Here is a 12,043-nt window from a genome sequence, read left to right as displayed (position 1 = left end):
AAGGTCTAGACTATGATATTACCAAATTCTAAGGACCAACGCTTTAAATGTACCATGTTTATTAGATATTCCCTGGCAAAATGTAACAAAATTGGAAACTACTAACTTGACGGGCATTGTAAGTGTCGTATGTGTGAGTGTGGAAATACCAGAATTACCTAAATAACAACAAGAATAGCCGTGCACTTATAAAGCAATGTTTGTAATCGGATCGCATTGGCATGTTGGCCAGTTGAGTTCAGTTCTCAATTGCTGGCCAAAAGTTTCTGGCCCCTCGAGTGTCTGACTGTCAGTCTGTCTGTCTCTTTCTGCGCCCCATCACCCCTCTCTCTCTGCTCGTATAATTCGTTTTCTTTTCGCATTCCGCTGGAATTCCACAACGTCGCAGTTTGTTGTAGTGGTTGTTGTGCTGTCCCGACTTGTTGTCACTTTTTTCAGTGTTCAGTTGTTTTTAGTTTTCAATTTTTTTTTTGTTTCAGCTACCCGAGGTGGTGGTAACCAGCATTGTGCGTTATGCATGCCGTCCGGCACTTAATTCACAGTTTAGCACAAATTATTAAATATTTGACGGGCCGCAACGAAAGTGAGAGCGGCGCCGTTGGTGAAAAGGCCCTACACTTCCGCCACTGCACACAGAATGGCTAATTTATGCGATTATTGGTAAGACGGCATTGGCAAGACAGCCCAGTTCGGTCGTCTGTCTGTCATTTTAATAACTCTTGCATTGTGGCCAAGCAGAAATATCACAAAGCCCAGCGAAACGTGTTCGCCGCAGTGAAAGTAAGAGCCAAAGTCAACAGTCACCAGGTAACTGGCAACAGGCAAAAGGCAACAGGTGGTGACCGCGACGGTCAGAAGCCGAAAACGGCAACGGTTCCCAGCGCATCCCTGGCAAGTGACGGTGGGGGATGGGGCGAATCCGACCCCCAAATGGCAAGGGGCCATCGGGTATCAAAAGCTATACATGATTTAGCTTGAAGATTTCTTTTTATGTGGTAGTCAACTATGGTTATCAAACTAAAGCTGTTTATTTCTGTAACCTACTTTGCTATACAATTATTTCTTATTTATTGGAGCCTAATAAATTTCTACAAGTTTTGGATATATATATTACCTTTTAAGCGTTTTCAAATTTCACGTGCTTTCATTTGGTTTCGAGCATTACTGGGTGAAACCGTCCAACATTCTTGTCAATTTTAATGTCCTCAGATGCAGCATTTTAAAAAATAATACGTTTATGAAATAATACGTCATTTGCGTTTATTAATACATAATCAAATTAATACATAATTTATTAATCAACTTAATAACCATTTGAAGTTGAGAAGTAAAATGAGTTTTTAGATAAAATATTAACTTTCTTGGTTTTCAGTACCAAAATTCCTGCCCGGAATTTTCAAAAAAAATCAAATCTCCTGCCTTCTTTTAGCGAAGTTTCGAACGCAGAAATACTATTTTTGCATTTTGATTGCACTGTAACGGTTTGTTTGATTATACATTTCAAATATTCTCCAAAAGTCTGGCAGCACCGATGTTAACGATTAAGCCGCGATGCATGTCGTAATCTAGTGCCGTGCCGCCAATCGATAGTATCGCACTTACATCGAAGCAGTGCCATCGCTAGCCAAACTGAAATGCTGAAATTGAACATCGAAATTGAAAGCAGCGGCCGTGCAGTAATTGCAATGCGTGCAATCAATCCCGTCAACAACAAATTGGCGCAGAGCAGCCAATAGGAAGCAGATCGGAATCGCAATTGGAATCTGGATCGGATCCGTGTGGGTGTCGCGAATCTAATCGGAGGAAAGCAGCCGACGAAAGGGGCAGCGAAAGGCAAGTGCGATTGCAACTGGAATTGTATTTGTAATGAATGCAAACGGTCGTGTATGTGCATGTGCCTCTGTGTGTGTGCGAGTCTGGCCTGCGCTGGTGTGTGTGTGTGTACGCGAGAGCCAGGAGAGCAATAATTAAATTAAGCAAAGGTGTTAAATTAAACCCGTGTGTGCGAGTGTGTGTGTGAGTGTGTGCGTAGGTGTCGTGGCTCTCTCGCTAAGTGTGTTGGTGTTGGTCCTGCTGTTGTGCTGTGTGTTTGTGTGTGTGCGAGTTGTGTATATACGCAGAGTGACAAAATTCTAATAAGAATTCTTGTTATCGCTGCACTGCACTGCCGTTCGCCCTCTCTCCTTCCCACCCGCTAGCGGCTCCTATATAAAATGGCTTAAAAAATACTAGCAAACGTCGTACTACGAAAACGACGACGCACGATGTCGGTGGGCGGTGGGCGTTGGGCGGTTTTCGGGGGGCGGCTGACTTTTCCGGCTACTCTTTTGCCCATGTGTGTGTGTGTACTACAGCGGTACTTTTTACGCACTTCAGATTCCAATTGGCAGAGATCCATTTCTGGATCTTCATCTTCTGCTTCCGCGCTGAATCTCTCGTTTTTTCCTGCTCCAAAAAATCTCTTTGGGAAATACGCTGGCGAAATCCGCAAACTAAATCTCTACGCCCAAAAAGGGGGGAAAAAATCTCGTCTGCTTTTTTGGCTTCAATTTCTGCGCACAAGCACGAGCGTAGGTGAAAAGGGGGCGGCGGTGGGGTAGGCTCGGCGAGGGGGCGGGCGGTCGGGACGACAGGACGAAAAACGGCGCACGCAACTGTCATTGACCTTCAATTGCATTCGTTGCAAGCTGCAGCCGCCGCACCCAAAGGTCATAGGTTGGGATGTGTGTCATCCAATTAATCAAAATCGAACCCTAAAAACCGCAGCTAATACTATTTTCATAAGTCCTATATAACGTCTATAAGGCAGCCATATAATCGGTCGATTTAAGTGGGAATTATACACTCAAATGTGCCACAAATATTGCTGATAAGTTGCATTTTCCGTACATTCAGCGATATTTAATCATACAAATAATGTGCAGATACTGGGAATTAAAGAAAATGGTATGCAGGATGCCAGATAAACGTATTATAATTATAATAGGTCTAAAAAACCCTGAATAACAATTTATTTTTAAACTGTAATCTTTAGAAATCCAGCTAAGATCCCATTTAATTGTAATTTGTTGTTCATCTCAGTTATCTTTCAATCTGAATTCCTTAATTTTAAATGCATATCACATCTGTCGGTCAACATTTAAATGACGAGACATCGGCCTTTAACCTTTTATTATGACTTGCATTCAAGTATTTTTTAAGCTACGTATCTTTCCCAGCATCCTTGGAAGTAGTTGTTAATAACACGAAACCGCTTTTCATCTCGTTATTCAGCTGTTGCCTCTCACCTGAGTCTCTTGCCCCGAAAATGGAATCGTCCATTAAGCTTAAGGACAGCAACTCCAACTGCAGCTCCAATTCGAATGGCAATGTGGGCGGTGGCGTTGGCGCGGGCGGAGGCGTGGCCGGTGGAGGAGGAAGCGGCAGCGGAGGCGTCTGCGTGTCGAGCATCTGCAGCAGCGACAGCTTCAGCATCATGCCACCGCCGCATCACGAACTGGTCAGCGCCAACAGCATCGAGCTGAATGCGGCGGCCTCGCTGAGCGATGATAGTGGAGTTCCATTGACCACCAACAGCTCCATATCCAGTGGCGACTCCTACCGCCTGGGCATGTGCAAATTCGAGATTGAGGTGAGCCGCACTGGGTCGCACGAATCCACCCGAGAATACCCCTAATCCCATTGAATCCCTTGCAGATGGTGGAGAGCGATGGCGAGGTCTCGCAGTTCGATTCACTGGACAATTGCTCCGAGGGCGGCATGAGTGCCGAGAACTTTAATACGCTGAAAAAGGGTCCGCTGGCGCCCATTGATCCGCCGCCCGAGTTCCAGGACTCGCCACAGACCACGCTGGTGCGCTCTATCTCCAAGAACATAGTGAACAGTCTGCGTCGCTGGACCTCCTCGCAATCGTCGTTCGAGCACCTGAAGGACGATGCCACCACGATGGTGAGCGGCCTGGCCACGGCAGTTCTGCCCGAGGAACCGCATCCGCCCAGCCAGGAGTTGGTCCTCTTGCTGGCCAAGACCGAGTGCAAGCTGGACGCCCTAGATGGCCAGGCCCTGGGCCAGATGAGTCTCAAAGAGTCGTATGCGATCAACAAGCATCTGTACTCAAGCGATTCCATACTGAACAGCCACACGGACAACATTTACGACGAGCCCAACAACATTGTGAGCAGTTCGCTGGGCAACAGCGTGGATCTGCTCGAGGAGGAGCAATCGGACGCCAGCAGCTGCTCCCCGCTGCCATCGCCGCCGCCACCCGTGTCCATAGTTAAGATCAAGCAGACGCTATGTCCGTACTACCAGGACCACACTCGCTACTTCAAGGCCATACCCACGGAGCAGGACAACATAGCCAGTGCCAAGGCGGCGGCTGCCCAACAGAGGTTCAACAGCGCCGGTCTGTCGGAGATCCACGACTACGACCTGTACTACGGGGCCAGGCGGCAGCCGGTGGATAACAGCAGTCTGCAGCGACGCCAGGCCTCGCTCTACAGTCCGCTGGGCCACACCAGCCATTGTCACTACCACCACAGCCATGGCCATGGGCATGGAAGCCATCATCACCATCACCACCACCAGCCGGGTTACGGCTACAGCCATGGCCAGCGGCCCAACTCGAGAAACTCGCTGAACAGCCGCCTGAGCAGCTCGCACAACTCACTGAACGTCTCGTCGGCCAACAAGCCGGACGACTCGATCTTCATCACCCAGGCCATGTCGCACGATGCGCTCTTCACGCGCGAGATCTCCGACTTCTACAACGTGCCCATCGACTCGGACATCTACGCCTTCCCCGTGGACATGATCGAGCAGCAGCAGCAACAGCAGTTGGTGGAGGAGCAGCAGCAGCAGAAGCCCGCAGCGCCCACTTACCACAAGGCGAGCAGGCGGAACAAACGCAACAAGCGCAAGCAGCGCTACGCCGGATCAGGCACGGGCGCCGGAACGGAGACCAGCGACGGCGATGGCGAGAAGAGCAAGCACGGCAAGTACCGCACGCCCGTCGGCGTCGGCATGGGCCAGGTCAGCGAATCGGAGCCACTGCACATGACACTGGACGAGGTGAAGCAGTTCTACCACACCCTCTACTCGGATGCGGGCAAGCCCACGCCCAAGCCGATGGTCAAGTCGAGCAACGAGACCATTTGGAGTGTGTCGACCAATACCACCACCACCACGGCGAGAACGCGTAGCAGTGTGGGCACCACCCGAGGAGGTGGTGGCCCGCCAGGAGCGGGCAATGGTGCTGGTGGCGCCAGCAGTGATGGCGGCGTTGGCGGAGGCAGCGCTGGCGGTGGCGGTGGCAAGTATCTGAGCAAGCAGAACAAGCACAACCTGGACAACGATAAGCTCAACAACAACAATAACAACAACAACAACCATCAGCCATCGCACCAGCAGCTGGAGAAGCCACCGACGGAGCACCACAACCAGCACCAGCCACCGAATAACAAGCACGTCCTGCACTCGGAGAAGAAGTCACAGTTCACGCTGAACCTGAAGCAGCGGTTCTGCAGCATCTTCCGCTTCCGTCGGAGCAATCACAGTCGTTGCCGAGGCTCGGGCGGCAACCAGACCGGCACCTTTGCCAGTGCCAATGCGAATGCAGCGGCAACAGCGCCCCTGATCCCGCCAGCTGCCGTGATAACCAGCGCTCCGGGGTCAGCGGGCCAAACCCAGTTGGCCAGCGAACTGAACGGGGCGTTGATTACGGCTGAGTCGGACGAACCGAATGCCGATCTGCGCAAGAAGTTCCAGTCTCGTGCCCTGCCACCACTACCAAAGAAGGGTGAGTGGACGCCTGCAGAGCTGGCGGTCGTGTAAGTCTATAATTGTCATACCTTTGCCATCCCACAGCCGCAGCCTATGCCATTGAAGCCGTCAAGTCGGAACCGGAGGAGGTCAAGGCGAACGTAATCCAGGAGCCCCGGGCACTGCAGTTCACCTCCAGCATTGAGAAAGTCAAAGACGTAGGTTTGAGTCGCACTGCCCGCCCCGAAAAGCGCTAATCGTTCAATGATCTTGTTTCGCAGTATGGCTGGTACTGGGGTCCCTTGTCCAGCGAGGCGGCCGAGAAGGTGCTATCCAGCGAACCGGACGGCTCCTTCATCGTGCGCGACAGCTCCGACGACCACTACATCTTCTCCCTGAGCTTCAAGCTGAACAATTGTGTGCGACATGTGCGCATCGAGCAAGATCAGGGTGCGTATATATCATATACATCGATGACATGTGTGTACATTGTTGTTTCATTGTAAACAGGAACCTTTTCCTTTGGCTCGTATGCCAAGTTCAAGTCGCAGACCATCACCGAGTTCATTGAGAAGGCCGTCGAGCATTCGCGGAGCGGCAGGTTAGCTTAGCCCGAAAGTGCTGCATCCACTTTATGACTGTAACCCAATCCGAAATCTCCCCCAGATATCTATTCTTTCTGCATCGGCGGCCTGAGCACGGACCAATGCGAGTGCAATTAACCAATCCAGTATCTAGGTTTAAGCATGTACAAAGCTTGCAGCACATGTGCAGGTGGGTTTCCATTAACTAGAACTTTCTACAATATCTATCTATCATCTAACTATCTACCCATAATTTCAGATTTGTTATACTAAAGGCGGTTATACGAAAGGATCTAATACAGACATTGCCATTACCGAGAAGACTTCTAGACTATCTTAACTATAAGCACTGCTATTCCGAGCAGGTGGAGAGCGACAGTTCTCATTCGCAGGTGAGCGGCAGCTCTATCTTATGTATTCCCTGTGCATAACACCTTCTTATCTATATCCTATATATATAGATATCTGGCGATGGAACGATGTAAGGGAGGGGGGATATCGAACGGAGGCGATTCGCTTGTGACAACAAAACGTAAACGAAAGCAACAGAAATTATTACCTTAAATAAGTAGTAGAATTTAACGAAACATTTAACAACAAACAGTAACAACAAAGCAAGCAACAAACAAACAAACAAACAACCGTTAAACGTTCTGTATAACAAGAACAGCGAAAAACAAAACAAAAAGAAGAAGAAAACACCAAACAAAAAAACAAAAGTTACATGCGTAAGCAAAGCGAGGAAATTGTTAGTTTTGCTAAAACAAAAACAAAAAAAAAAGAAACAAAAACAACAAAAAACGAAAAACGAAAAACCAGAAAAATCAAGGAAACAAAATTCAAACTCTGTTTATTGATCATTTTTTTGTACTCGGTGCTATACTATAAATATTAACTATTTAATGAAAGGAACGATGGAAAACAAAAGAACAGAACAGAACAGAATATGACGATTATATAAATTAATTATGCGTAGTCAAGTAAACGAATAACAGAGTTGTACATAAGCAAGTTTGAGAGCCAGTAATCCAAGTCCCACCCACAACCAAAACCTCAACCCCCTCAACTCCCCACTTTGGGCACGAATCAGACCGAGAAGGAGACAGAGACAGAAACAGTAGCAGTAACAGTGACAGTAACAGTAACAGTAACAGTAACAGTGACAGTGACAGTAACAGAGAAAGATAACGAGACAAGGTCGTTGATGTTGATGTTTTGTGTAATCAATTAATTACTTTTATGCTTGCCTTTTAGCTGTGATTTAAATAAGTCGTCGAATGTTAATTGGAAGACGATGTGCAGTTTGATATTTGATATTTGATAGATTTGATATAGCCTAGCCCCCATATAGTTGACGTTCTGTTATGCACATTTCGAAGCTGCTCAATCGTCGCAACGCCCGTGCCCAAAGGTCCTTGAAAGCGAGCGAAATATGAGATAACCATTAACGCATTGTACTTAGTTTAATCCACGTCATGTACTCAAAGGATCGATCGCAGGATGGAAAGGATGGCGAACTCACACACACACACAGATGAATGGAAAGCCAACAATTGTACTGTATTGTATTTAGGTTTATTTGAATTGTTAACTAATTTTTGTTTTCGACTTTGTTATTTATGTTTTAAGCTCGACTCTTTTGTACACTATTGCGTATGGTTTGTTTTTAGTTTGTAATTTCGTATTTATTTAGTGTTTTTTTGTTGTTGTGTCGTAACTGCGATTACGTATACGATGTAAGAGAACCCGCTCCAATCCAATCCAACCAATCTCAAGTCCAATCCAAGCCAAGCCAAGCCAAATTCGAGTCCGTCGTGGGCTCTGCTCCTCTTTGAACATTAAACAAACAATATTTGTCTATGGAAATTAAATAAACGAACGAATGACGATAGAAATACAAAGCAATGCCGATGATAGGAGAGCGGTGTGGAGGGGAGGAGTACGAACGGTCACAGTAAATGAGCAAAACAACAAAGGCAATATAAAGAACATTTTTAATAATAAAAATTAAACAAAGAACTTGTAGCACTTGTCGTTTGACTTTTGGGCAAAAATTCGGTTGCTGTGTAAAATAATTGCTTAACTTTTTAAGCCACATTTTTGGGGCTGCCCAATCTGGCAAATGCATTCTTTAAGGTTGCCAGTGTTTCAAAAGAATTGGAAAGAAATATTTAAGATCATGGTAAGTATATTCATATGCGTAATATATATATATATATAAGTGAATGTTTAGGCGCATACCCCTTTAATAGCATCACAAGCCACTCTTACAACAGACGCAGCATTTCTTAAATTACATGCATTCTACATTTTACATGCACTCAGTCTACTTATTGTTCATTTACAAAGAGATTTACACATCTTAAAGTAGATGGCTCTATATGTTTGATTGCAAACACAAGCAACATACATAGGTGGCGCTAGTGCACTCGATTTTGAAAAACGAAATGCTTGTTTGATTAGATTATTTCATGAGTACTTATAATTATGTTGTTCATTCATATATCAAATGCATGCGTTTTGTACATTAGTCTATAATCTGTTAAGAGAGGATTAATGATATTTTTGAAAAACCAATGAGTGTCCATATTTCATATTTCATTTTCATATTTCAAGAGCTAAAATGCCGTGTGTTGCATATTCTTTTTATCAATAGGACTCGTGGTGCGGTTTTACCTGAAACTTTCCCAATTAACTTGCGTCTGCCGAACTTCGTTTTCGAGTCAGGTAGTGAGTGCTTCTGGTGCTTCAGTTAGAAACGTATTACGCAACAATAAAAACTGTCACCGAATGGCGCCAGCAGGAATCCGGGACTTTGGCTCATCCTCAGGTAACCTTATGAATGGCGGGAAAGTCCCTGGGATTTCCCGCAGAGCCGGTCATTCATGAAACTGCAACGGCGTTGCGTTGCGCACACGTGTTGTCAATTACCTGGATCCGCAGTCCCGATCCAGAGGATCAGGACCGTGCGGTCAGCGGGTAATATATGGTGACCAGGTAGTTAGTCGGGATTTTCCAAACGTTTTATGAATGAAACGGGTTGGAGACGACGGCGGTGGTATATAAGGCCATACTAGTTGACCGGGACAATCAGAAGCCCGAGAAATCTAAAGCGATCCACACCACACATCTCCTCGACACTACGGAAGTAAAACTAAAAGTAAGGAGCTCAAATTCAAAGGAACCATGGCTGGAGGAGCAAAAATGATGATGACCATCCTGTGTGTGAGCATCTTTCTCGCTGGCAATGCGCTGGGCGCATCCACATCCATAGCCACATCGGCCGGAGGACTACAGCGACGACCACAGAGGATCGCCCAGTGCCGAGAGCTCTGCTACCGCCAATCCTCGCCAGCGATTACGCCACCACTGCTCTGCCGATCCCGTCCAGAGTGCTACATGTGCCACGACTACTGCCGCGTCCTCGATGTTGTCCAGCGCAGTCTGGCCACCTCCATGTGCGCGGATCGGGAGTTCTGCACCCGCGGATGTCGGGTGGCCTGCTCGTACCACCGCCTGAGGATATTCCACTTCCCCCAGGACGCGACTGCCAATGCGGTGATCAAGAAGTGAGATTGAAGTGTTCTGCATCCTGTGACTCTTGTACATAGTTCGCCATAAGTTAGTATCTAGCATAAGTGTACAGTTCGCATAAGGATAAGTTACAAAATAAATCAAATTAGAAATTACAAAATTGCTTATTGCTTGCTTACTTAATAATTCTAATGGATTCAATTGGGACTAAAGATATTTCTTGCTATCTGAGATAGAAATTCAACAGAAATCAAGTCTTTTAAGAACTCTGCTCTTTGAATATGGTAATTACTTATAATAGTAGCATACCCCTTTAAAGATGGAAAACTCATAGCAATATTAAAGTTGTTCCTTTAAATTCCAAATGAAATAGTAGGGATGTGCATACAAACGATTGCGTTCATACGAAAATTCAATAAATCCGCAAAAAATCAAGGAAATCGTGTAAACGCTCGCCCATTAACGACTGATCGAATGATTATAATTATAATAATAATTATTAGGCCATAAAAAAAGAAAGTCAACTGCAGTTTTTCGGCACTGTTTCTGTGCTTTTGGGCCCGGTCGCTCTTCTCACGAACGCGATTGGCAATTGGAATTGGCCAGGCTGTTGCAGCCAGCTGTTGCAAAAGGCAACATTGCCGATCCGGTCTGGATGTTGGCTTTATTAATCACCAGCGATGGCCAGGAGCATGAGGAGCAGGAGCAGGAGGAGCAGGAGCAGCAGGAGGATGAGCATGAGGTTCGAAGTTGAGGAGCGTACGAAATAATTTAAGCTTGCATATGAGGGAGAGTGCAAAAAATTAAATTAAAAATGCGGCGCACATAGAAAAAGGGGCACAACAGGTGGCCACGACCGGATATTGAATCGATCGCATATATGTATGTGTACCTTATAACTCATAACTTATAGCTTGTATGCGGCATATGGTCCATATGTCGTGCGATCTGAGTGCCTCGATAAGGAGTTACGCCTAACGGTGCTCCAAACATCATTGTCAATATTTTGTGTGCATCAAATTGTCTGCCTTAGCACCTAATTACATAATTACATAAAGATGCAGCCAGCCATTCGGGTTTCTTAGCTTGGAGTTTCGGGTTTCCCGCCCGTTGGTGTTAACTTTAAGGCCGTAACCCCCACAATGGCCAAAACCCCCCCGCTGCACTGCTGTCACATAAAACCGTGGTGAGCGCATAAAAAGCGGCAGCTATGATCATAAAAAAATCGATTTGAAGTCTATAAAAATCATATCATACAAATTTTTATATGCCATGCTCGTTTTAAAATGTCACGATGCACCAAGTTGGCCAAAAAAAAATCAGTTTTCGGACAGGAGGCTAACGAACTGAGCCGAAGTTACAAAAGAAAATATTACCAACAAAAGAGGCGACCTAAAAGTAGGGTATAGAGACGAATTCTTGATGCCCTACAATTACCAAAAATTGCCTCTATATTTTATACTATTAATTAATACTTATCTTTGATGGGTTATAAATAAATCCAAACTACTTACTTTGATTTTCATTTGATTTCAATTAATATAAACATTATAATACAGATATTATTTATAGATACATTTAATAATGTTAATTATTATTTATATTTATTATTATTAATTATATTTATACATTTATAGAATACCATATCGTAGTTTACAAAACCAACGAAAAATCCAAACGAACTTCCCAAAAATTAGATGAAGATTTCGAAATGGAAAACTAAGCTGCGTTTTGAAAGGAAATTAAAAGCCGCGACAAATGCTGCAAAAGGAATGACAAATAAATTTCCCATTGACCAACAGGTGCTTGGAAATGGGCATGGAAATGGGTATGGGAATGGGCTTGGGTATGGGTATGGGTATGGGGATTCCTAGCAGACTTTACTCACACCTATCCTATCGCACCTCTCATTTCTCGGCTGCTTCTCCAGCGAATTGAAAACTTTTCCCGATGATGCAATAAATTCCCAGATAAATGTTAATTTACGAGTGGAGGAGAGCAGTCTGGCTGCAGAGGAAATGGGAATGGGGAAGGGGCAAGGGAGGAGGTGCCACTGCGACAGGCTGTCTGGCGGGTAACCAAACTGGGCACTCCATAGATACCATGCCCCCCTTTCAGGGCTACCCTTCCTCACTTTCGAGATTATGATTATTGAAATGTTTTTG

The 12,043-nt window shown here is 45.6% G+C and overlaps 2 protein-coding genes across 2 annotated transcripts; both read left to right on the top strand.

The window, feature by feature from the left end:
* The first annotated feature begins 1,584 nt into the window (after nt 1–1,584).
* Nucleotides 1,585–8,369, top strand: LOC27209208. The gene is made up of 9 exons (XM_039297067.2): nt 1,585–1,833; nt 3,274–3,631; nt 3,697–5,797; nt 5,866–5,978; nt 6,042–6,210; nt 6,271–6,361; nt 6,427–6,534; nt 6,604–6,736; nt 6,806–8,369. Exons 2-9 carry the CDS (start codon nt 3,308–3,310, stop codon nt 6,827–6,829), a joined length of 3,063 nt encoding a protein of 1,020 aa, XP_039153001.1. The 5' UTR covers nt 1,585–1,833; nt 3,274–3,307; the 3' UTR covers nt 6,830–8,369.
* Nucleotides 8,370–9,401: 1,032 nt separating this feature from the next.
* LOC6740181 lies at nt 9,402–10,038 on the top strand. Its single transcript, XM_002077026.4, has one exon. The coding sequence runs from the start codon at nt 9,531–9,533 to the stop codon at nt 9,915–9,917; it is 387 nt and encodes a 128-aa protein (XP_002077062.1). The 5' UTR covers nt 9,402–9,530; the 3' UTR covers nt 9,918–10,038.
* The last annotated feature ends 2,005 nt before the right edge of the window (nt 10,039–12,043 follow it).

This window comes from Drosophila simulans, chromosome X (genome assembly GCF_016746395.2).
Source record: "Drosophila simulans strain w501 chromosome X, Prin_Dsim_3.1, whole genome shotgun sequence".
NCBI classification, from domain to species: Eukaryota; Metazoa; Arthropoda; class Insecta; order Diptera; family Drosophilidae; genus Drosophila; species Drosophila simulans.
Note: the sequence above shows the minus strand (reverse complement) of the source record. Positions and strands in the feature narration are given on the sequence as shown.

Excerpts from the sequence above, each read along its gene's own strand:
- LOC27209208 (XM_039297067.2), top strand. The coding sequence starts at position 3,308 with ATGGAATCGTCCATTAAGCTTAAGGACAGCAACTCCAACTGCAGCTCC. Across the intron at positions 3,632-3,696 it reads TGTGCAAATTCGAGATTGAG|ATGGTGGAGAGCGATGGCGA; the intron begins GTGAGCCGCACT and ends AATCCCTTGCAG. Across the intron at positions 6,737-6,805 it reads GCGACAGTTCTCATTCGCAG|ATATCTGGCGATGGAACGAT; the intron begins GTGAGCGGCAGC and ends CTATATATATAG.
- LOC6740181 (XM_002077026.4), top strand. The coding sequence starts at position 9,531 with ATGGCTGGAGGAGCAAAAATGATGATGACCATCCTGTGTGTGAGCATC.